The 24,317-nt window shown below is 49.5% G+C and overlaps 1 protein-coding gene across 2 annotated transcripts; it reads left to right on the top strand.

Annotated features, from left to right (window-relative positions):
- The first annotated feature begins 2,491 nt into the window (after nucleotides 1-2,491).
- Nucleotides 2,492-21,545, top strand: LOC117355120. Of its 2 annotated transcripts, none has more exons than XM_033933189.1 (2): nucleotides 2,492-2,614; nucleotides 19,787-21,545. In XM_033933189.1, the coding sequence occupies exons 1-2, from the start codon at nucleotides 2,499-2,501 to the stop codon at nucleotides 21,030-21,032; spliced, it is 1,362 nt and encodes a 453-aa protein (XP_033789080.1). In that variant the 5' UTR covers nucleotides 2,492-2,498; the 3' UTR covers nucleotides 21,033-21,545. The 2 variants fall into 2 exon arrangements, with proteins under 2 accessions (XP_033789080.1, XP_033789081.1); XM_033933190.1 differs by having other exon boundaries at nucleotides 2,523-2,675.
- Nucleotides 21,546-24,317: the final 2,772 nt, after the last annotated feature.

The following is a 24,317-nucleotide window of genomic DNA, read 5'->3' as shown; positions in this document are numbered from 1 at the left end:
CAAAAATAGACAAATATACCCCCTCCCTTTTTACTAAACCGCAATAGCGGATTTTAGTGCAGGGAGCTGTGCTGAATGCCCCCGCGCTGCTCTCGATGCTCAAAGGCTCCCTGTGCTAAAAAACACTATCACGGTTTAGTAAAAGGGGGCCATAGTGCAAAATATATACAGCAGATATAAATTCTCAAAACGGACACATTTTGGTCACTAAATCTATATAATAAAAGGCTAACTCGCGCATGCGCACTCCTATTTATGTGCTTCCATGATCTGTAGTTCCGTGGCCGCATGAGTGCGCATGCGTGAGTCCCCAGCCTTCTTCCCAGCACCTACCTTGGCCGCAAGCAGCGGCGGCTCATCTCCTGTGGGGACCTCATCTCCTGTGCTGTGTCCGTCCGTGGCCGCGGCTTGAGGCTTATGCGCCAGTTAGGTGAATCGGACGACAGGAGCGGCGCAAGCGGCGGATGGCGGGAGGAAGGCTCATGGTCCTGCCGCCGCCGCCGCTCCTGTTCACAGGGCCTGCACGTCGCCGACTCCCCCCCTTCCCGCAACAACCGCTACCGCTCCTGTTCAAAGCGGCCTGCTGAGGTTCGCGGCCGGCTGTAACGAACCTCGCAGGCCGCTCTCCACATGGTAGCACGTTCCTTCTGACAGGATTAGAATTTTAACAGGAGGAGTCGCCAAAAAAAACCTTCAGCAGCAGCAGGCCAGCATGCGGGAAGGGAAGGGGGAGGGGCCAAATGGAGCAGGGCAGCTCACGGTAAGAGAAGGGAATGGGGGGTGGGGGAAAATGCTTCTACTACTCAGCAGGGACCTGGAGGGGAAGGGAAATAACGCTGCTGCTTCTGCAAAGGAAAGTGGTGGGGGGGAAGAGAAGGGAATGGGGGGTGGGTGGGGGGAAATGCTGCTACTACTTCACAGGGATCTGGAGGGGAAGGAAAATATCACTGCTGCTTCTGCAAAGGAAAGTGGGGTGGGGGAGAGGGAGACACAGAAAGAAATACAGACAGACAAAGGAGGCTAGAGAGAGAGACAGACAGAAATAAAAGACAGACAGGGGACCAAAGAGAGACAGAAAGAAAGACAGACAGACAAAGGGTGCCAGCGAGAGAGAGAGAAAAATTGCAGGAGGGAGAGAGACAGAAAGAAAGGAAGAAAGAGACAGGAGCAGGGAGAGAGACATAAATAAAGAAAGACAGACAGCCATATATTCTAGCACCCGTTAATGTAACGGGTTTAAACACTAGTTGAAAATAAAATCATTATTCCTACCTTTGTTGTCTGGTGATTTCATGAGTCTCTGGTTGCACTTTATTCTTCTGACTGTACGTCCAATATTTCTTCCCTTCTTTCAGCCTCCTGTATGCTTCCAGACCTCATTCCCTCCATCAACTTTTTCTTCCTCTCTCCCTGTCCCCTCCCCTTTCTGTCTTTCTTTCTTTGTCCCTGCCCCCCTTTCTTTCTGTCTGTCGTTCTCTCTCCATGCCCCCTTTCTTTCTGTCTTCCTGTCCCCCCGTCTCCCTGCTACCCCTTCTTTCTGTCTCCCTGCCTGTTCCCAAGCCACTGCCCCCACCATTGGGGAACAGGCCTCCAAATCATCGCCGCTCCAAGCTCTCCTTGCTTCCCCACACAAAAGTGTCGGGACGACCAGATTTCCTCTCCCCGACATCATTTCTGATGTCGGAGAGGAAGTTCCGGGCCAGCCAGGCAGCAATTGACTGGCCTGGAACTTCCTCTCCGATGTCAGAATTGATGGCGGGTGGGGGAAGTTGGTCGGCTCAGCGCTTCTGAGTCGGGAAGCAAGTAGAACGCGAAGGCAATGTGATCGACTCGCGTTGCCTTCGCGATCAACCTGTCGATCGTGATCGACCTTTTGGGCACCCCTGATCTAGGAAGATAATTGGATTGTCTTTCAGACAGGAATGTAGAAGAGAACCTAAACTGTGCAGTGGATGAACAGAAAATTAAGTGTCTATTAAATCGTGGAAATGTTCTTTGATGCCAGCAACAATAAGACGCTTAAGCAATTGGGCACAGGATGGAAGGAGGTTGCAGGTGGTAGGAGTCTGATCAGCAGACAAGACACAAATGATGTCATTTAACAGTAGTTCATTGAAATCCCAAAGCAGCTTCTGCAGGTTTTTTTAAAATAATTGAGCTTTTAGATATTGATACTAGTCTCAGGTTTTTAGAGAATGACAAAGGGACAAAGTTTGGCCCCGTGTCATTCTGTAAAACCACATGACACAACCTAAGATTGCTGGTAGCTGACGCGGGGGGAGGGTCATAGGTTGCCTTGAGGTTTCTGATTGGTGCGGCTGTTGCTATTATTAGGGGGCGAACAAATGAAGATCCAGTCCTGGTTTTGCCGCTGCTTTCACAAGCCTTCCTGCGCAGCGTAACAAAGCAGACCGGCGTGGGTGCGCAGCGTCCCGCCCCCTTGGGCGTCGCGATGACGTTGCCCATGACGGAAACGTCCTGGGATTGGCCAGCAACCAATGGGGCGAAGGCAAGGACGGAAGCAGGAAGTGCCTGTGCCTGTGCCTTGCAGGGGAGGGGGAGGGGACGGCTCTCTGCCTCCTCCGGAGCCTTTCTCTTCTAGCAGGAGGAGCCGGTGAGGGCAGCCCCGGGAAGGATCCGCTCTGGTTCTCTGAGACAGAGGCTCAAGGGTTACGGTAGGCCGGTTTCGGTCTGTCTAGCTCAGGAGGCGAGAAGTTGTCTCTGCGATGTTGCAGGCGAAGGCTGAGACGCTCCAAGGCTTTGTGAGAAAGAACATAAGAATAACCTTACTGGGACCATCCCTAGTACCTGGCCTAAACCCAAGGAGTAGCAAAATTCCATTCGGAATCCCAAAGAACAGCAAGATTCCAGAATCCCAGAGAGTAGCAACATTCCATATAGAATCCCAAAGAACAGCAAGATTCCAGAATCCCAGAGTAGCAACATTCCATATAGAATCCCAAAGAACAGCAAGATTCCAGAATCCCAGAGTAGCAACATTCCATATAGAATCCCAAAGAACAGCAAGATTCCAGAATCCCAGAGTAGCAACATTCCATATAGAATCCCAAAGAACAGCAAGATTCCAGAATCCCAGAGAGAGCAACATTCCATACAGAATCTCAAAAGAGTAGCAAGATTCTAGAATCCCAAAGAGTAGCAACGTTCCATGCTACCGATCCAGGGCAAGCAGTGGCTTCCCCCATGTCTGTCTAAATATAGGGACGAAAAGACGTTGCAGTTCCTATTTCCTGTGCTTCAGCAGTTGACAGCACTGTGAGAAGGGGAATGGCCAGCCAACTCCATGCCCGGTACTCAAAAGAGTTGTGACAATTATACAGATTTTCCCCTGGGATGGGAGAGGAATGTGTGCTGGAATGCTACTAGTTGGAAGGAGGGGGGGGGGGTGTTGCCAGGTACTAGTGACCTGGATTGGTCACCGGCCTAGATGGACCATTGGTTTGAATTAGTAAGGCTATTCTTATGTTCTTACCTCATTTCCTCTTACCAGGAGGGGGGAGTCTCTGTATCCATGCCCTTGGTCACATGAAAAGACTTTCAACTTGCCTGTATTCTTAGGAAAGACCTGATAAATTACAAGAGCAGGATTTGTTTACCTGATTGATGTAATGAATCGCTTACCGGAGGATCAAGAAATAGATTTTTTTAAACGGAACAATTTGTACTGAAATAGGGTTTTTGTATGAACCGTGCCTACTAATAGGAATATGGAAATTGAGATTAAAGACAGATTAAGCAGAATTTCTGAAGAATCTGACGATTTTCAAGGAGTACTTCTGAATAGTGCAAATAAAGAATGACAGGCTCAGGGGATGTACATTTGGGGGTGTAACCAGCACAGAGCAGCAGGTACAGTCCTAAACAAAAGCATAGAGGAGGTAATTTGCATGTTCTGCCCAGAGCAGAAGCTGACTCTAGCCACCTTGTTGGGCAGACTAAATGGGCCATGCTAGTGACGTAATAAGGGTGGGGCGGTCCGCCCCTGGTGTGGTCTTCCTAAGGGAGTGGCACCCCTCCTGGTCTCTGCCCCCCCCCGCTCCTCTCCTTATCTTCCCCCTTACCTTTTTTATTACCCCGGCACGAGGTTGCTGCCTGTGTCGGCATCAGCATGCTCTCTGACGTTGCTTCCGGGACCCGTGCCTAGGAAGTGTGGTCAGAGGGCAAGCCAACACCGACGTGGGCATGCTGCTCACACCGGAGAAGTTAAACAGGGAAAGGGAAGAGAGCGCATGCGCAGCAGGAGGGAGGGGCACCACTCACCCTTACTACGCCACTGGACCATGCTGATCTTTGTCTGCCATCTTTACTAGAATTAGTTGGGCTGTTAGTGCTCAACACCCGCCAGTAGGCCAGTCCTTTAGCTGATAGAGCAGTCTCGCAGACGCAGTGGCAGCCATGGCAATTGCATCCTTGGTGCGACTCTTTCGTTGCTGTCGGTCATGAGCAGCTGCAGTAAAATTACCCATGTGGAAGGGGAACTGTTTTGCTTCAGTTTGCTTGTGCCAGGTCTTTCTTGGAGCATCTTGACATTACATAGAAACATAGAAGATGACGGCAGAAAAGGGCCACAGCCCATCAAGTCTGCCCACTCCAACAACCCTACCCCCTTGAATTTACCCCCCTAGAGATCCCACATGTGTATCCCATTTCCTTTTAAAATCCTTCACGCTGCTGGCCTGAATCACCTGAGGTGGAAGTTCATTCCAACGATCGACCACCCTTTCGGTGAAGAAGAACTTCCTGGTGTCGCCATGAAATTTCCCACCCCTGATTTTCAGCGGATGGCCTCTTGTGGCAGAGGGGCCTTTAAAAAATAAGATATCATCTTCCACCTCAATACGGCCGGTGATATATTTAAACGTCTCTATCATGTCTCCTCTCTCTCTACGTTCTTCAAGTGAATATAGCTGCAATTTATTCAGCCTTTCTTCATACGGGAGGTCTTTGAGTCCCGAGACCATTTTGGTGGCCATTCTTTGAACTGACTCAACTCTCAGCACATCCTTTTGATAATGTGGCCTCCAGAATTGTACACAATACTCCAGATGAGGCCTCACCATGGATCTGTACAATGGCATTATAACTTCGGGCTTCCGGCTGATAAAACTTCTTCGGATGCAACCCATCATTTGTCTTGCCTTTGATGAAGCCTTCTCCACTTGATTGGCAGTCTTCATGTCTTCGCTAATGATCACCCCCAAATCACGTTCCGCCTTGGTCCTAACTAAGGTTTCACCATTTAGTGTGTAAGTTTTGCATGGATTCCTGCTGCTGAGGTGCATGACCTTACATTTTCTAGCATTGAAGTTTAGCTGCCAAGTCGAGGACCAATGTTCCAATAGAAGTAGGTCCTGCGTCATACTGTCTGGTAAAGTGTTCTCACTTACTATGTTGCATAGTTTGGCGTCATCGGCGAATAATGTGATTTTACCCTGAAGCCCCTGAGTCAGATCTCCCACAAATATGTTGAAGAGGATCGGGCCCAAGACCGAGCCCTGAGGCACTCCACTGATCACCTCCGACGTTTTTGAAGGGGCACCATTTACCACCACTCTCTGAAGTCTACTGTTTAGCCAATCACCGACCCATGTAGTTAACGTCTCTCCCAGTCCCATTGATTTCATCTTGTTCAATAGTCTGCGGTGCGGAACGCTATCAAAAGCTTTACTAAAATCCAAGTAAACGACATCCAGGGACTCACCCACATCCAGTTTCCTTGTTATCCAGTCAAAGAAACTAATCAGTGCAACATTGAAGTGCAATTCGCGGACTCGGTCATTCGCAGTATTTTCTGACCGCCTCTTCCGGGAACTAAAGTCAGGCTATACCAATCAGGAGCTGCTTTGACATAAGAACATAAGCAGTGCCTCTGCTGGGTCAGACCAGAGGTCCATCATGCCCAGCAGTCCACTCGTGCGGCGGCCCATCAGGTCCAGGACCTGTATAGTAATCCTCTATCTATATCCTTCTATCCTCTTTTCCTTCAGGAAATTATCTAATCCCTTCTTGAACCCCAAAACTGTACTCTTCTATCACACCTTCTGGAAGCGCATTCCAGGTGTCCACCACCCTTTGGGTGAAGAAGAACTTCCTAGCATTGGTTCTGAATCTGTCCCTTTTTAATTTTTCCGAATGCCCTCTCGTTCTTGTAGTTTTTGAAAATTTGAAGAATCTGTCCCTCTCTACTCTCTCTATGCCCTTCATGATCTTGTAAGTCTCTATCATGTCCCCTCTAAGCCTCCGCTTCTCCAGGGAAAAGAGCCCCAGTTTCTCCAATCTTTCAGTATAGGAAAGGTTTTCCATACCTTTTATCAATCGTGTCGCTCTTTTCTGAACCCTCTCGAGTATCACCATATCCTTCTTATGGTACAGCGACCAATATTGGACGCAGTACTCCAGGTGCGGGCGCACCATCGCCCGATACAACAGCAGGATAACTTCTTTCGTTCTGGTTGTAATACCCTTCTTGATAGTACCTAGAATTCTATTCACCTTCTTAGAGGCCGCTGTGCCAGATAGCATGTCAAAGTAGCTCGTGATTGGTGTAGCCTGACTTTAGTTATCCCAGGACAAGCAGGCATGATATTCTCACATGTGGGTGACGTCATCTACGGAGCCCCGATGCGGAAGCATTTTCAAGCAAACTTGATTGAAGATTTAAGTTTGCTCTGCTGCTCCACGCATGCGTGTCTTCCTGCTCCACTAGGGGGTGCATCCCCTCGTGGTCTCCAGTTCAAAATTTTCCGCGAGCCTAGAAGACGTGTTTTTCAGGCTCTGCCCCAACTGCCTTCTAGCACCGCGATATTTTTCTTGTTTTTTCACGATTAAGTCGCTGTGCGCGAATTCCTTACCTTTTTACTTGATTCCTGCTTCGTTTTCAACGACCCGGAGGCTTCCGGGTCCCCGTGGCCGCGTGGCTAATCGAGCCGCGGCTACTTTCGATTTAATGTCCCGGCCTTTGACCGGCTTTAAAAAGTGCACCCGGTGCGAGCGGCTTCTTTCTCTCACAGACCCGCATCGCCGGTGCATCCTTTGTCTGGGGGCGACTCATCCAACCGACTCCTGCCCCCAGTGCGCTATTTTCCAAAACCGGGCCCTCCGCCGAAGAAAAGCCCGCATGGCGGATCTCTTCACCCCGGACCAACCCCCCACTTCGGCCTCGAGGTCGGCCCTGGCCTCGGCCCCGGCCTTGACCTCGGCCCCGGAAACCTCGGCATCGCCTCGAGACTCGACCCCGAAGCCCTCGGGACAACAGAAAGCCTCGGCTCCGGGTAAGTCCCCTCTTCCCTCTTCAGGTTCTGTAACAGCGAAGAAGCCAGCCTCGGGGACAACGGCGACGCATGGCGGAAGCCCCATGCTTACAGCCCCGTCTAAGCCCTCCAAGCCTTCGGGCCGTGCCTCCACCACACGGGAATACTCTGATACGAGGTCGCCCCCGGTGGAGCGCACAGAGGCAGGGGACATGCCTTCGATGCTGTCCGTGCCCGTCTTCCAGGACCTACTCCGAGCGATGATCACGTCGGAGCTGTCCGCTGCAATGGCCCAGTTTCAATCGGCCTCGACCTCGAATGTGCCAGACCAACCTGAGCCTCACACCGAACAACCTCGAGGAAAGGTGCGCAATCCTCGCCGCATCCCATCCTCCTCGGACTCCTCGCCGAGACGCCCGAGACGTTCCCCCTCTGCGCACCGCCGAGGGGCAAAACGTCGGGCTAGAACGACAGAAACCTCGAACCGCCGTACCTCCAAGAAGGCCCGAGGTTCACCAACCCTACGAGGCCGTTCTCCCACACCTCGTACAGGACCACTAAGGGTGGCTGAGTTATCACTCTCCAACCCGCGTATCCTCCGAACTCCCCCCCGGACGCATTCTCCGAGGGAGTCCGGATCGAGGTCACCAACTCGACATCGATCGGTACCCCTAACCCCGGCATCGTCTCCGAGGGACTCCTCGAGACGCCGAAGATCGACAACCCCGGAACACTCTCACAGTGCTTCCCCAACCTCGGAGCATGGATCAGAGCATGAACCTCGATACTCGAGGGAAGCCTCCTTATCCTTCTCCACCCGGCGAAGGTCTCGTTCCCTGACCCCGCACGGGGCTCCGGGGACATCTCGCCCATCCTTCACTCGCTTTGTCCAAGACATGGGTCACGCATTGGACTTAGATCTCCAGTCCGACTCCAGATACTCTAAGGAGTACCTGGCGGAGCTGGATATGCCATCACTGCCCAGAGAGTCCCTTCGCTTACCACCTAACCCGGTACTCCAACAGGCCTTCTTCAGGAACCTGGAGACCCCCTACATGGTCACGGCCGTACCCTCCAAAATGGAGGCCAAGTACCGCACAGTACCTTATCCGGGATTCGAGCAACCACAGCTCTCCCACCAATCGCTGCTAGTGGAATCCTCCTTGAAAAAGGCTCACCCGTCCCGGGTCTCAGCAGCGGTACCCCCAGGCCGGGAAGGCCGAACCCTGGACAAGTTCGGCAGGAGACTATACCAAAACGCAATGATGGCCTCTAGGGTGCAAAGCTACACTTTCACCTTCACATCATACCTCAAACACCTCATTGGACTATTGAGAGCCTTTGAGACTGACCTACCGGCCTCCCGGCAGGAAACGTTCGGCCTGCTTTTAGAGTCCCTCTCCAACCTGCGCCTTCATCTATTCCACGCGGCCTACGATGGCTTCGAACTCTCCTCCAGAGAAGCAGCCTTCGCTATCGCCATGCGCCGACTAGCTTGGCTGCGCCTGGTCGACATGGACCCCAACTTACAGGACCGGTTAGCTAACCTCCCCTGCGTGGGAAAGGAATTGTTCGATGACACTATCGAGGCGGCGACAAAACGCCTCTCCGAGCATGAACGCTCATTTGCCTCCCTTGTCCGGCAAAAGCCCAAACCGCCAGCGCCCAGGCCATACAGGGCCCCTCCGCGCCGCTACCCACAAAAGTCCACCCCTGCTTTCTCGCGGCCCCCACCCAGACGTCCGCAAGCCCATCACAGGGCCATGCCCAAGTCCCAACCGCCCGTGACCACCAAACCATCCCCGTCCTTTTGACGGGACACGCGGAAGGGGGCGGGCCCCCTCCGCCATAGTCCCAGGCCACCTTCCCATCGGAGGTCGACTCAAAGCCTTTTACCCTCGCTGGGAACAACTCACGACGGACGCATGGGTCCTTGGCGTGATCTCATCAGGGTACTCTCTCAACTTTCGGGCCATTCCCCCGGACAACCCCCCAAGGAATTGCCCTCCCAACAGGACTCAGCTACCTCTACTCCTCTCCGAAGCTCGAGACCTGCTTCGCCTGAGAGCAGTGGAGAAGGTCCCCCCCGACCAACGGGGGAAGGGCTTCTACTCCCGTTACTTTCTGGTACCGAAAAAAACGGGAGACCTACGCCCAATACTAGACTTGAGACGCCTCAACAAATTCCTGGTACGGGAAAAGTTTCGGATGCTCTCACTACCAACACTCTACCCCCTGATCGACGAGGGCGACTGGCTCTGCTCCCTCGATCTCAAGGAGGCGTACACACATGTCCCAGTGCACCCCGCTCACCGCAAGTTTTTGCGTTTCCAAGTAGGGGACTGGCACCTACAATACCGAGTCCTCCCCTTCGGACTAGCATCATCACCTCGGGTCTTCACCAAGTGCCTCGTGGTGGTAGCAGCAACCTTACGCTCCCAGGGCCTCCAGGTATTCCCCTACCTGGACGACTGGCTAATCAAAGCCCCGTCCAAAGAAGGGGCTATCTCAGCGACCCAACAGACTATTACCTACCTACAAAGTCTGGGGTTCGAAATAAACTTCCCAAAATCTCAACTACGCCCCTCACAATCCCTACAGTTCATCGGGGCCACGCTGGACACGGTTCGCCTCCGTTCCTTCCTCCCCCCTCCGCGCCTGGAGGCGTTAGTAAGTCTGAGCCGAAGGATCTCTCGGCTGACCTCAGTATCAGCCCGACAGATGATGATCCTCCTGGGCCACATGGCCTCCACCGTCCATGTCACACCCTTCGCCCGCCTCCATCTGAGAATCCCTCAATGGACCCTGGCGTCTCAATGGCGTCAAGACCGGGACCCGATCGACCGCTCCGTGACAGTGACTCCTTCATTGCAACGATCGCTCCGCTGGTGGGCCGACTCTTCAAATCTTTCCAAAGGTTTGCTCTTCCTCACCCCACCCCACAGCAAGGTACTCACCACGGACTCGTCGGAGTACGCTTGGGGAGCCCATCTGGACGGCCTGCGCACCCAAGGAATGTGGTCAGCACAAGACCGCCGCTGCCACATCAACGTGCTAGAACTTCGGGCCATCTACCTCGCAGCAGTAGCCTTCCAACATCTGCTCCGCGACCGAGTGGTTCTCATCCGAACCGACAATCAAGTAGCGATGTACTACGTAAACAAACAAGGGGGCACAGGGTCTTGGCCCCTTTGCCGGGAAGCCCTGCGCCTCTGGAAATGGGCAATCTCCAACAACACCTTCCTTCGGGCGGTGTACATACAAGGAGAACAAAACTGCCTGGCGGACAGACTCAGCCGCCTCCTCCAGCCACACGAGTGGTCACTACACTCTCAGGCCCTACGAGGAGTGTTCGAACGGTGGGGGACGCCTCAAATAGACCTGTTCGCGTCCCCTCACAATCACAAGCTGCCTCTCTTCTGCTCCCGGATATACTCCCCGGACCGGCTCGAGGCCGACGCCTTCCTCCTCGATTGGGAGGGAAGGTTCCTGTACGCGTTCCCGCCGTTCCCTCTGATACTGCGGACGCTTGTCCACCTGAAAACAGTACAAGCCACCCTGATCCTGATTGCCCCTCGCTGGCCACGCCAGCCGTGGTTTTCCCTTCTACTTCAACTCAGTGTCAGAGATCCACTGCCTCTGCCTCTGTTTCCCTCTCTACTGTCACAGGGTCAGGGTTCACTGTTACATCCCAATCTTCAATCTCTTCATCTGAATGCTTGGTTTCTCTCCCCCTGACTGCTCTCCCCGTGTCTCAATCAGTCAAGGAGATATTGGAGGCCTCCAGAAAAACCTCGATGAGAACCTGCTACTCCCAAAAGTGGACCAGATTCTCAACCTGGTGCTCCTCCCACAGCCAGGACCCGGTGTCGGTCCCCGTCCCCCTGGTCCTTGACTATCTACTTCAACTATCTCATTCCGGCCTAAAGACCAACTCCATTCGAGTACACCTCAGTGCGATTGCGGCCTTTCATCAGCCCCTGGAAGGGAAAGCCCTCTCGCTCCATCCCTTAGTCACTCGCTTCATGAAGGGCCTGCTGAACGTCCACCCCCCTCTCAAACCTCCCCCGGTGGTTTGGGACCTTAACGTGGTTCTGGCTCAACTAATGAAACCCCCATTTGAGCCCCTAGACAAATGCCATCCAAAATTCCTCACTTGGAAGGTAATTTTCCTACTTGCACTCACGTCCGCACGGCGGGTTAGTGAGCTACAAGCCCTGGTAGCGGACCCACCCTTCACGGTATTCCATCACGACAAGGTGGTACTCCGCACCCATCCAAAGTTCCTACCTAAAGTAGTGTCTGATTTCCATCTCAATCAGTCCATTGTCTTACCTGTGTTTTTTCCCAAGCCCCACTCTCACCCCGGAGAAGTGGCGCTCCACACTCTTGACTGCAAAAGAGCGTTGGCCTTTTACCTCCAACGCACTCAGCCACACCGGAAAGTCCCACAACTGTTTTTGTCCTTCGACCCAAACCGGTTAGGCCACCCAGTTTCCAAACGCACCTTGTCCAACTGGTTGGCCGATTGCATCTCCTTTTGCTACGCTCAGGCTGGTCTCGCGCTGCATGGTCGAGTAACGGGACACAAAGTCCGAGCGATGGCAGCCTCCGTAGCCTTCCTCAGGTCAACACCTATTGAGGAAATCTGCAAGGCTGCCACATGGTCTTCGGTTCATACCTTCACCTCCCACTACTGTCTGGACTCCCTGTCCAGAAGCGATGGCCGGTTCGGCCAATCGGTGTTGCGAAATCTATTTGCTTAAATTGCCAACTTCCCTCCATCCCTCTTCAGTAAGCTTGGAGGTCACCCACATGTGAGAATATCATGCCTGCTTGTCCTGGGATAAAGCACAGTTACTTACCGTAACAGGTGTTATCCAGGGACAGCAGGCATATATTCTCACAACCCACCCACCTCCCCGAGGTTGGCTTCTTGGCTAGTTAAGTGAACTGGAGACCACGAGGGGATGCACCCCCTAGTGGAGCAGGAAGGCACGCATGCGTGGAGCAGCAGAGCAAACTTAAATCTTCAATCAAGTTTGCTTGAAAATGCTTCCGCATCGGGGCTCCGTAGATGACGTCACCCACATGTGAGAATATATGCCTGCTGTCCCTGGATAACACCTGTTACGGTAAGTAACTGTGCTTTCTTGGAAGAGGCGGTCAGAAAATACCGCGAATGACTGATCAATGGAAAATTCACCAACCACACTCTTCAGCCTCTGAGCTACTGAGGAACTCCAGGGAAAGCTGTTCGTGGTCAGCACTCATTGCAGCAGAAAGGTTCTAAGAACGATCCCACAGGACATCGGCCTTTTTTTTTTTTTTTAGCACCCGCCGTCAGCCCTGCAGCCCTCTGCCGCCTCCGATCTGCTCCTAAACCACATCCAATATTTGTGTTTTTTCGAAGTTTGTGGGTGCTCCTGGAACGGAACTCTCGTGAATTTTGGGGGAGTACCATGAACCATCTTGGTAGTCTCAATCCTTCCATTCTGCAGGCATGGAAATCCAGCAGCGCTCCTACTGTGCGTTGTTTTGTTTTGCAAATTTATTGAATGCTTTAATTGTACCAGTGGTTGAGCAGCTGTTACAAGTGCTATGAAATATTGCTTAAATTGCAGTCCTGTCATGGTTGGTAACGCAATTAAGGTCTGAGAACTCTAGGGACATAGGCTTTATGTCCCTGTAAAGGTCACTTGTATTATGGCTTTGCTGGATCCTTTTTTAACGTCATGTTACATAGGAACATAAAATAATACTGAGTCTAGCCCATGTATTTCGAGCCCAGCACTCTGTCCCCAACAGTCTGGGTCCCAGATATCCAATATATCCCAAAAACACGATCTTTGAATGTAACCTACCTTGAACTAGACGGTGAGGTGATATTTAATTTAATTGTACAGTGCTGTTAAAATGATACTGTTTCATGCTAGCTCTGTTGCTATGTTACTGTACTCTTATGTTTTATTATGTCTGCAAACTTTAACCTATTCTGAGATCTTCTGAGAGGATGGGATATAAATCTAAAAAGTATACAGTGCTCCCCCGTGAATTTGCAGTCCGCGATTTGCAGTCCCAGTCATTCACAGTATTTTCCGACCGCGAATGACCGGGCAGGAGAGGGCAGCTGGAGCGCCGGTGAGTGAAGGAAATCACTCAAAGTATGCTCTGACCGCCTCTTCCTGTACTAAAGTCGGGCCGCAGGGATGGGTTCATGGACCCGTGCTCTTCAACATATTTATAAACGACCTGGAAATTGGTTGACGAGTGAAGTGATTAAATTTGCGGTCGATACGACGTTATTCAGAGTGGTGAAGACGCAGAAGGATTTCGAAGACCTGCAACGTGACATAAACATGCTCAAGAAATGGGCCGTGCCAAGGCAAATGAGGTTTAACGTGAATAAGTGTAAGGTGATGCATGTCGGTAACAAAAATCTTATACACAAATACAGGATGTCCGGTGCAGTACTTGGAGAGACCCCCCAGGAAAGAGACTTGGGAGCATTGGTCGACAAGTCAATGAAGCCATCCTCGCAATGTGCGGTGGCGGCGAAAAGTGTGAACAGAATAATAGGAATGATTAAGAAGGGGATCACGAACAGATCAGAGAAAGTTATGTCGCTGTACCGGGCCATGGTGTGCCCTCACCTGGAGTACTGCGTCCAGCACTGGTCGCCGTACATGAAGAAGGACATGGTACTACTCGAAAGGGTCCAGAGAAGAGCGACTAAAGTGGTTAAGGGGCTGGAGGAGTTGCCGTACAGTGAGAGATTAGAGAAACTGGGTCTCTTCTCCCTTGAAAAGAGGAGACTGAGAGGTGACATGATCGAAACATTCAAGATACTGAAGGGAATAGAATTAGTAGATAAAGATAGGTTGTTCACCTTCTCGAAGGTGGCGAGAATGAGAGGGCACTCCAATCAGGAGCTGTGTGACAAAGCAGCTCCTGATTGGATAAGGCCCAACTTAGTGTAGGAAGAGGTGATCGGAGCGTACCGCGAGTGATTTCCTGCACTCGCGGCACTCTGGCTGCTCTCTCCTGCCTCTCCCTGTTGGCGGTTCACGGTCAGAAAATACCGCGAATGACCAGGACTGCAAACCGCTGACCGCGAACGACCGGGGGAACACTGTAGTGTGAAAAGTTTCAGCCTCTGATAACCAGAGCTGCTACTGTGACATCATAATGCCTCATTGCACCAATAAGAGCCAACCTCATCAGTGATGTCACAATGGCCGGATTGTCCTATACTTGGATCACTTTTGCTACATTCTGATTTCTAGAGTGGCGCAGTGGTTAAAGCTAAAGCCTCGGCACCCTGAGGTTGTGAGTTCAAACCCACACTGCTCCTTGTGACCCTGGACAAGTCACCTAATCCCCCCCCATTACTCCAAGTACAGTAGATAGATTGAGAGAACACTGTGACAGATAGGGAAAATACCTGAATAAATTCATGTAAACCGTTCTGAGCTCCCTGGGGAGAACGGAATAGAAAATTGAACTGAATGAATGAATAGTTGGGATTATTTTTTCCTTATGTGCATCACTTTGGACATGGTCACATTAAATTTTATCTGTCATTTATTCATTTAATTCGATTTATGTCCCATCCTCCCCAAAGAACTCAGAATGGTTACAAGGTAACACATAATAATTAAAACAAATAAAATACAGATACCATATGTACATGAATATAAACCAAGAAAATGGCCCAAAAATGGGGGTCTTGGTTTATATTCAGGTCAGCGCTGACCAGACCACCTCCTGAACCTGTTACAGGCCTGCTGTGAGACCGAGTGGTCCAGTAGTGGGCCGGGACAGGAGGGATCCCTTTCGTCTCCTGTCCCTGCCTACTCTACTAACTTTTACTTCCCTCCCCCTCCCTGGGGTACCCTTTAAATCCCGGGACTGGGATAGCAGGGATCCCTCCCACCCCTGCCCCAGCAAATTCTAAGAATTTTTACCTCCCTACTGCCTCCCCCATGTACCTTTTGAATCTCTGGTGGTCCAGCGGTGAACCATATTAGGAATGACCTTCGCTCCTGCCCATGCAGAGCCGCTGGCTGATTGGCTGCCACAAGGGGACAGTACTTCGGTTTATATTTGAGTATATACAGTAATAGACAGTATGGCTGTAGTGGAAGTCCTCTAATACAGATTCATCCTAAATTGGTGATACAGAATAAATATTAGGTGAAGAGGTAGGTTTTTATTGACTTCCTAAAGTTCAAAAGTCCTTCGAGGGATCTGATGTGTGGAGGTAGTTGATTCCAGTATCTTGGTAAGAATTGGGAGTGGGATCTGCGTCCGGCAGTTTCTGTTCGGAGGCTCCAGCCAAGGGGTAATTGTAGCTCTGTTTCCTCCTAGGAGTGGAGGGGTTGGTTCGGGACGTAGGATGGTAGTTTGACTGATATGTAGCAGGGCGCCATGTTGTGTATGGACTTGAATGTGAGTACTAAACCTTTGAAAATGTAGCATTTGGCAATGGGTAGCCAGTGGACTGACACTAGTGCATGCGACACTGGATCGTGGGTATAAAGGTTTTTTTAAAAGTCTAATTGCTGTGTTGTGAACATGGAGACGATGAGGATTTTTGCTGTTAGACCATTGAATAATGCATTGCAGTAATCCATACAGGAGAGGACAAAGTCATAAAGAAGTTGGGCAGTCAGATTCAGAGAAATAGCTTCTTAATTTATGGAATTGTCGAAGGTAGTAGATGGAAGAGTAGACCATTTGAGAGATTTGGTTGGTAAGTGATAAATTAGAGTCAAGAAGTACTCCTAGGCAGCATACATGGTCTTTGGCGATTATAGTAGATGATTCTCAGAGAAGAGAAGAGAAGGTCGGTTGTAGGTGCAGTGCTCTTTGTGAATCCAAAAGAGTTCGATTTTTGGGGCATTCAGTTGAATCTTGTTTGTAGACATCCAGTTTCTTTTATTTCTGAGAGACAGTTATGGTTCTTTCCAAGTGGAAGGTATAGTTGGATGTCATCAGCAAAGGAGTGAATTTGGTGTTTGTGGGCTATATCCAGGAAGGGTGTCATGTAGAGATGAAACAGAAGAGAGGATAGCAGTGCTCCTTGTGGCACACTGTACTTGATTGACTTTCGCTTTTGATAAGATAGTGTCTAGTACAGACATGGGCAACTCCGGTCCTCAAGGGTCGGAATCCAATCGGGTTTTCAGGATTTCCCCAATAAATATGCATTGAAAGCAATGCATGCAAATAGATCTCATGCATTTTCATTGGGGAAATCCTGAAAACCTGACCCTTGAGGACCGGAGTCGCTCATGTCTGGTCTAGTAGCACGCATTGGGATCTGTTGCTTAGGAAGGATGTGAACCAAAGAAGTGCTGTATCTCGGAGGCCATGCTCCATGAGTTGAGTTAGGAGGAGGGAATGGTGTCGAAAGCAGCACTGAGGTCTAGTAGCATCAATAGAACTTCGTTTCCCTTTTCCATGAGTTTCCAGCAGTCATCGATGATATCAAGGAGGACAGTTTCAGTACTGTGGAATTTCCGGAATCCTGGCTGAAAGGTGGATAGAGTGTTTTGATTGTCAATGAGGTAGTAGTGTAGTTGGTTGAGTACTGCTTTTTCCAGGATCTTTGAAAGACTGGTAGGTTGGAAACGGGCCTATAGTTGCTGGGAGTGTCTGGGTTGAGTGTTGGTTTCTTTAAAAGTGTTCGGATGATAGCTGCATATTCATTCTGTAACTAGACTAGTGTCTAGTATTAAAGTCTCAATTTGAGACCTATTCATTGCTTCAAGATACCCTTCTCATTTTCTCAACAGGTACGCCAGAAAAAGACACAAGAATAGCCTTACTGAGTCAGACCAATGGTCTATCAAGCCCAGTAGCCTGTTCTCAGGTGGCCAATCCAGGTCCCTAGTACCTGGCCAAAATCCAAGGAGTAGCAACATTCCATACAGAATCCCAAGGAGTAGCAAGATTCCGGAATCCCAGAGAGTAACAAGATTCTAGAATCCCCAGAGTAGCAACATTCCATACTACCGATCCAGGGCAAGCAGTGGCTTCCCCCATGTCTTTCTCAATAACAGACTATGGACTTTTCCTCCAGGAACTTGTCCAAACCTTTCTTAAAACCAGCTACACTATCCGCTCTTACCACAACCCACCTTAGAGTTTCAAGGACCATACATTTGGAATAATCTCCCAACATACTTGCAACAGTTCTCCTCATAACTATCATTTTAGAAAAAAGTTAGACATATCTACTCTCCTTGTAACTCCATTTGCGGACTGGGCCTCTCATCTCAGTTCAGTCCTGTAGTGAGTTATTGATGTAAAAGTCTCTTGCTTTAAGCCACATTGATTCCTTGATGAGAACTTCCAGATACAAGAAACCATATTGTATGGTATTGGTCTTGCAAGATCCTCACAATCCTCAATTGTTTTAACACATTTGTTCACCTCCTTTTTCTAGATCTTTTATGAAATGTTAAATGCCACAGGTCCACCACTGACCTACTGTTTCCTGTCTTTTAACCAGTCATTAATCCATGATAGAGCCCTACCCCCTATCCAATTTCCTGAGCAGTCTTTCTCGAGGGGCTTTTATTGCTTGCCATCTGAAAAGCCACTCTGTATCAACAGGCTTCCGTTATCGCATTGTTTCCATTTTGAAAAATATCTAATCAGTTGGTAAAGCTTGCCTTTCCTGAGCCCATGCTGACTCCCATTAAGCTGTGTCTAGTTCACTAGTTTCTTGAAGTCCTTCTTTAAATTTATGTTGTATCTGCCACCCTCCAGTCCTCAAGTACTGTGGCCATTTGCAATGATTGGTTTCAGAGTATGAGCAATAGCTTTGGTTCACCTAGATTAGTGGTTCCCAACCTGGTCCTGGAGACACTCCAGCCAGTCAGGTTTTTAGGATATGCACAATGAATATTCATGAGAGCAATTTGCATGTACTGCCTCCACTACCTGCAGATCTCTCTCATGAATAGTCCTCGTGGACATCCCAAAAACCTGAGTGGCTGGGGTGCCTCTAGGAGCAGATTGGGGAAATCACAGACATAGATTAGGGACTATGGGACATTTGCCTGACTCTTGGATGTTTTGCCTTTAAAGTCTTCCTTTCTTGACTTTTGTGCTTCCGCATTTCCTTCTTTCCTTTGTTTCCATCTCACCTATGATTGGTGGAGCTGCTCATCTTGTTTTATCTCAGCCCAGGCTTGGATAGTGTGTGACGTTTGTAAGTGAGTGCGTGTACATGTGTGTGGTGTATATGTAGGCGCAAGGGAGAGTGGATGGTCTGAATCGTTTGGGGATTCTGTTTATGTTTTGGATAAAATGACAGAGATACTGGTGGTATCTGTTTAATTACTGCTTCCTTTGGTGGGGGTATTATGTTCCTGGATATCTTTGCCGTTTCCCCCTGGTTGGTCTTAGCCAAAAGGCCGAGAAGCGTCTGTATATGGCCATTTGGTCTGTGTCTGTATATGGCCGTTTGGTGGAGGATGGGCTGGGGAGGGCTTCAATGACTGGGAGGGTGTAAATGGGCTGCATTAGGAACCCAAGCACAGTACTGGACAGAGCTTTGGATTCTTGCCCAGAAATAGCTAAGAAGAAAAAATTTAAATTGAATCCGGTTGGGCAGACTGGATGACCATTCGGGTCTTTATCTGCTATCATCTACTATGTTACTTGTTTCTTTTCTGCAGTAGGGGTTCTGTCATTCTGCTGGGTATTTTTTTTTTTTTTTGGATGATTTGTCTTATTTGTATTGTTTATTGGTTCTGTACCCGGTTGATCTCTGCCTCAATAAACATGATGTTACAAAAAAAAAAAAAAAAAAAGATTAAGGAGGTAGAAACCATGCTGATCCCTAGGATTTCAGCAATCACATAGTCCAGGGGTAGGCAATTCCAGTCCTCCAGAGCATAAGATAGATTTGCATCTCAAGGAGGCAGTGCATGCAAATCCATCTCATACATATTCATTGTGGATATCCTGAAAACCTGACCTGCCTGCGGCTCTCGACATAGACCAATACAATCACTTGTAAAGCTTACATGCCTGTTTTCATCATTCCCTCTCTGAGAAACCCCTACTTGTCCTGTTTGTATGCTTGATTAGATTGTAAGCTCTACTGAGCAGGGACTATCTCTTGAATGTTCAGTGTGCAGCGCTGTGTACATTAAACATGATAAGTAGTGGTAGTACGAACTCTGCTGTTTTACAGTCGGTGGGATCCATGAAATGTGGGACTACTTCAGCAGTCATTATCGTTTCAATGTTTCACTTCCTTTAGAGTTTGCTGCTGTTTTGGTGAGGCACTTTTTAGTGAGTTCTTGGTTACTGCAGGCTGCAATACCTTTGATTAACATACGGTAATGTACAATTGTTTTCATCCTATGTTCACTTTTATGTTGCTTCAAAAGAAGGTATCAAAAACCGCAGAGAATCCAGAGTTCTCCAGGACTGACAGGGCTGAAAGGTGCTAAGATCTAAATCTTGATGTTTGCCTTGTGTTCTTTGGCTAGGTCTGACTCCAGCTTTGGCAATGAGTGGAAGAAAATCCGTGTTTTGGAGGTAACCGTGTGCAGAATGTCCCGGGAAAAGAAGTTGGCCCGGAAAGAGGCACCGGCAGAGGCCTGCTACGGGAGGGCTTCACGCCTAGCAGAACTGAGACCTGGCTGGAGGCGGTCACCATCTGAGCAATGTCAGCCCAAGCCATCCTTCCCTTTCAGCCTGCTGCCTGTGGACTGCCAGCTTCACATTTTCTCTTTCCTCTCTGAAGTGGAAAAGTGTACTGCGGCCCTGGTGTGTGCAGACTGGAGTAAACTGATCCGCACTCCGAGGCTGTGGAGGGTGGCGGATTTCATGAGACTTGGGCCTGCCCAGCCGGGGACAGAGGAGGTACTGGTGTCCATCAGGGAGTTTGAGAGGTGGAAGGAATGGGTTCACCAGTATGCGTACCACCTCACTTCACGTGGCGCCAGTCTCTTGGTCCTGCGAGCCAGCTTTGACTTGGGGGATCAGAAGACCAAGTGGGCAAACTTCCTCTTGCAGTTTTTAGGGAGCATTTACTGTGGCGAGCTGAAGGAGCTGGAACTGAAATGGACGCTAACCCACCTGAAGCCCCATACCTTCCACCCATCTGACAGCATGGCCCAGATCTGCCTGGCCAGAAATGACCAGTTCACTGGCTTCCAAACTCTCTTTGAAAAACTGGCCTGCAGCTCCCCAAAACTGAGCAAGATGAAGCTGCCCTTTGATTGGTCCGAACACTCGGTGGCAGTGCTAACTCAGTTCCAGCAGCTCCGAGTCTTGGAGCTGAACTATTTCTGGGTCTTCAAAGCAGTTCCTCCTGAAACTATGCAGAGACTCGTGAAGGCATTGCCTAACCTCCAGAACCTGATTCTTCAGGTCCTGGTGCCAGTTAAAGACTTGGGGGTCTCTTATTTGCTGGAATCCAAGTCTTTGGAGCTCCTGGATGTATCTCAGAGCCGGGGCCTGGTCTTCAGCTGCCTCAATCTGCCTGCCTTGAAGGAGCTGAGAATTAAAAAGACCATCCGTGGTATTATCCTGAACCACAGGACCAGGCTTGCCCTCCAGAGCCGTTGGTCTTGTCTGTATGACTTACTGAAGAGAGGCACGCCTAGCCTGCAAACCTTTAACAGCCATCAGGTTCTCCCCCCATGGCGGGAAAAGAATTACCCAGAGCTGGAGGAGATGCTGGTGCAGTCATGTTATTGCATAAAGCACACCGATACTTGGCTTTTGTGAAAACACATCAGGGAAGGTGGTGGGAATTGTGAGGCAGCTAAGAGAGCTTGAAAACTAGCTCATTCTGATCTTATTTAATAAGATCCCAAAAGACTGTGACAGCAAATGAATATACTGTATCCAGTTCTCTCTGGGTAGTTACAAGGAGATGAATTAATACTACAAGAATCCTCAGTCCAGGACCACAGTATATGGGTAGATGCCAGAGGTTAGGGGGCTTCCCATGGGATGACCCAGTTCTTAGTAGCAATATCTCGCTATGGAGAATGTAAAACTAAAACAGACACTGCTGGTAACTGGCTACCAGCCTATGAGAACTAGGAATTTGTGGCAGAGTAAGAGGGTACCCCAGAGGAGAAATAGCAAAAAGTACCCAGAGGCAGGCAGTAGTTACTTGTTACCTTGGTTTCGTACAAGGGGCTGCTGAAAAGTTCTCAGCCCAATCACCGAAGTGGGGGCAGCCTCCATCGAGGGCTAATACACTTAATCCAGTGATTTCCCACTTTTTTTGTTCCGTCGGAAAAATACGGAATGAAAAAAGTGGAAGATCGCTGGACTAAGTGTATTAGCCCTCGTTGGAAACTGCCCCAATTTTGTTGGTTGGGCTGAGAACTTTTCAGCAGCTCCTCGTCTCGGTCATGGATTTTCTTTGTAGATGATGGGTAGCTCTGAGAGTCACATCCCAGTCTAGCAGGAGCGGGAATTGGTGAGCTCGGCCATGGCTGGGGACGGGAGGGGGGAGCAGAGGATCTAGAGAGTGATCAGTTTCAGTTCAAATCAAAACTGTTGGTCCCCCACCAAAAACAGGCCCTACACCCCCCACCCCCTCAACAGAAAGCACTGCCATCCCTAGGCCTATAGGTGGTGGGAGAGCAGTACTTTTAATTGAGAAAGAGGCGGATCTGAAGAGCGTTCAGTGTTTTTTGGTTGTGGGGGAAGGGGTCATTTTGGATGAAAATGCATTAGCATTTTCTACCAAAACACAACTGAATCTGAATTTCAGGCCCATTTTGATGCTGCAACTGAAATTCCCAGTTGACCTCTAAAAGAAGCAAGGCCTTAATTGGGAGGAGGGGTGCACCCATAAGCCTATTCATAATTTATTTGAATGTACAATGAATAAAATTACTATTTGTGATCTTCGGTTGTTTAATAGCTCCAGAAAGTTTACAGTTGCTTTCCCTCTGAATTTCACGCTACCCAAGCCCCAGCATCCTTTGCTTTTCCCAGCCTGTCACATTGTCCCCTGGATTCCCTTCTCCTGCCCCCAGTTGTCCTCAGTGCTCCGGGTTCTGTGGAATAACCTTATCCCCTGCTGCTCCCAGGCTCTCTGATATCACCTTTCTGAAATTCCCTATTACGGTATACTCTGATGTCAAATCCAGGCTAAAATGTCACACTGGCCCTAGCATTTGCTCCTAGGCTTTCTGTTATTGCATTGTTTCAAGGATTCGATGTCCATTATAAACAAGCAAGATGAGTTAGGCATGCTGTCCTCAGTTCCACAGCTGGATTAGCTCTTCTGGAGTTCAGAAAGGTCAGAGGAATACAAGTCCCCCCTACATCCCACCATAACCCCATCTCTTAGTAGAACTGAGTGGGTGGGTGGGGGGGGGGCATGCAATGAAGGTTTTAAGTAATAGATTTAAGACAACCAGAGAAAATATTCCTTCACTCAGTGTGTAGTTAGACTCTGGAATTCGTTGCTGGAGATGTACTGAAAGCAGTTAGCCTAGCAGGATTTAAAAAAAATGTTTGGATAATTCTTAAAAGTTCATTAGCCAGATGGACTTAAGGAAATCCACTGCTTATTCATAAGCTAAGAAGCGTAAAATCTGTTTTACTTCTTGAGATTTTGTGACCTGGTTTGCTGGGCTTGATGAACCTTCAGTGTCCCAGTATGGCAACTGTTCTTTCCACCAGCCCTGACAGAGGGATCCTCCTGCATGCCATCTGATCCTCAGCATCTGTGATGTATCTGTCTGTCTCCTGTGTTCCATGAGCTCACACCAGCTCTTACTGTTGCTGTTCCCTGCTGTTCTAAGGCTCCACTGTAACATATGGTCTCCAGGATCACCTAGTTCTTCCAGCTGCCCTGAACTCTTTGAGGTAAAATATTTTCAGGATTTCCTAATGATGTGGTGAAGTCATACTATCTTCAGATACCTTTCTCCTAGATGCTGTGATACTGTCCAGTCCTCCAGCTTCCCTACTGTTTCCAGGCTCTCTATGTCACATTGTCTCTGTAGTTTGATGATAATTATAAGCTCCATGCTGTCGCATCATCTTTGGATTCTCTGCTGTTCTCAGACTCTGTAATGGCACAGGTTCTTGTTCAGTGGTATGATGTTATCCTATCCTCAGAATTCCTTAAGAGTTACCATACTGGTCCATCAAGCCCAGTATCCTGTTTCCATCAGTGGCCAACCCAGGTTCCAAGTACCTAACTAGATCCCAAGTAGTAAAACAAATTTTATGCTGCTTATCCTAGGAATAAGCAGTGGATTTCCCCAAGCCATCTTAATAATGGCCTATGGACTTCCCTTTTAGGAAATTAGCCAAGCCTTTTTTTTAAAACCCGCTAAGCTGATGTCACCATTCTCCGGTGCGTTGAACTTAACACACTTAGTGTTATAAACACGTAGGGGATAGAGAACATGGCTGCTGTGATTCATGCATATGAGCAGTGGCGTAGTGAGGGTGAGGCGCCCCTTCCCCGATGCTCCCTGCTATGCTCGGGCTCCCCCTTCCCTTGTACTCCTAGTTTTCACTGCCACGAGCAACAGGAACTTCAGCATGCTCCCCCCCGACCCCGTCGGCTCTCCTGCTGCCGTCGTTTCCTACATTCAGCACCCGGAAGTGACATCAGCGGGTGACATCACAAGGAGTACGTTGAAGTTTCTTGTTGCTCATGGTGGTAACCTAGAGGTAGAAGGGAAGGGCACCCCCTTACGCCACTGCATATGAGACTATATCATCAAGCTGCTCATGACTGTCCTGCCTCACTTCATTACTGTCAGTGGTGTCAAACAGGCGACCCGCGGGCCGCATGTGGCTCTCCAGGTTTTATTTGCGGCCCGCAGTCTGGCGGCGATCATTCTCTTCCTTTTGGAGCAGCAGCCGGCTCGTTTGTTCAAAGCTGCGGGTTGGCGGTTCCTTGCACTATCCACTCCTGCATCGGAAGCCTCTCTGATGTCACAACATCAGAGAGGCTTCAGACGCAGGCACGGATCTCGCAAGGAGCCGCCACCTGTGGCTTTGAACGAACAAGCCGGCCAGCCACAC

The sequence above is a fragment of the Geotrypetes seraphini genome, chromosome 2, assembly GCF_902459505.1.
Source record: "Geotrypetes seraphini chromosome 2, aGeoSer1.1, whole genome shotgun sequence".
NCBI classification, from domain to species: Eukaryota; Metazoa; Chordata; class Amphibia; order Gymnophiona; family Dermophiidae; genus Geotrypetes; species Geotrypetes seraphini.
The sequence above is the reverse complement of the archived record's forward strand: the minus strand, read 5'-3'. Positions and strand labels throughout refer to the sequence as shown.

Excerpts from the sequence above, each read along its gene's own strand:
- LOC117355120 (XM_033933189.1), top strand. The coding sequence starts at position 2,499 with ATGGGGCGAAGGCAAGGACGGAAGCAGGAAGTGCCTGTGCCTGTGCCT. Across the intron at positions 2,615-19,786 it reads TCTTCTAGCAGGAGGAGCCG|GTCTGACTCCAGCTTTGGCA; the intron begins GTGAGGGCAGCC and ends TTCTTTGGCTAG.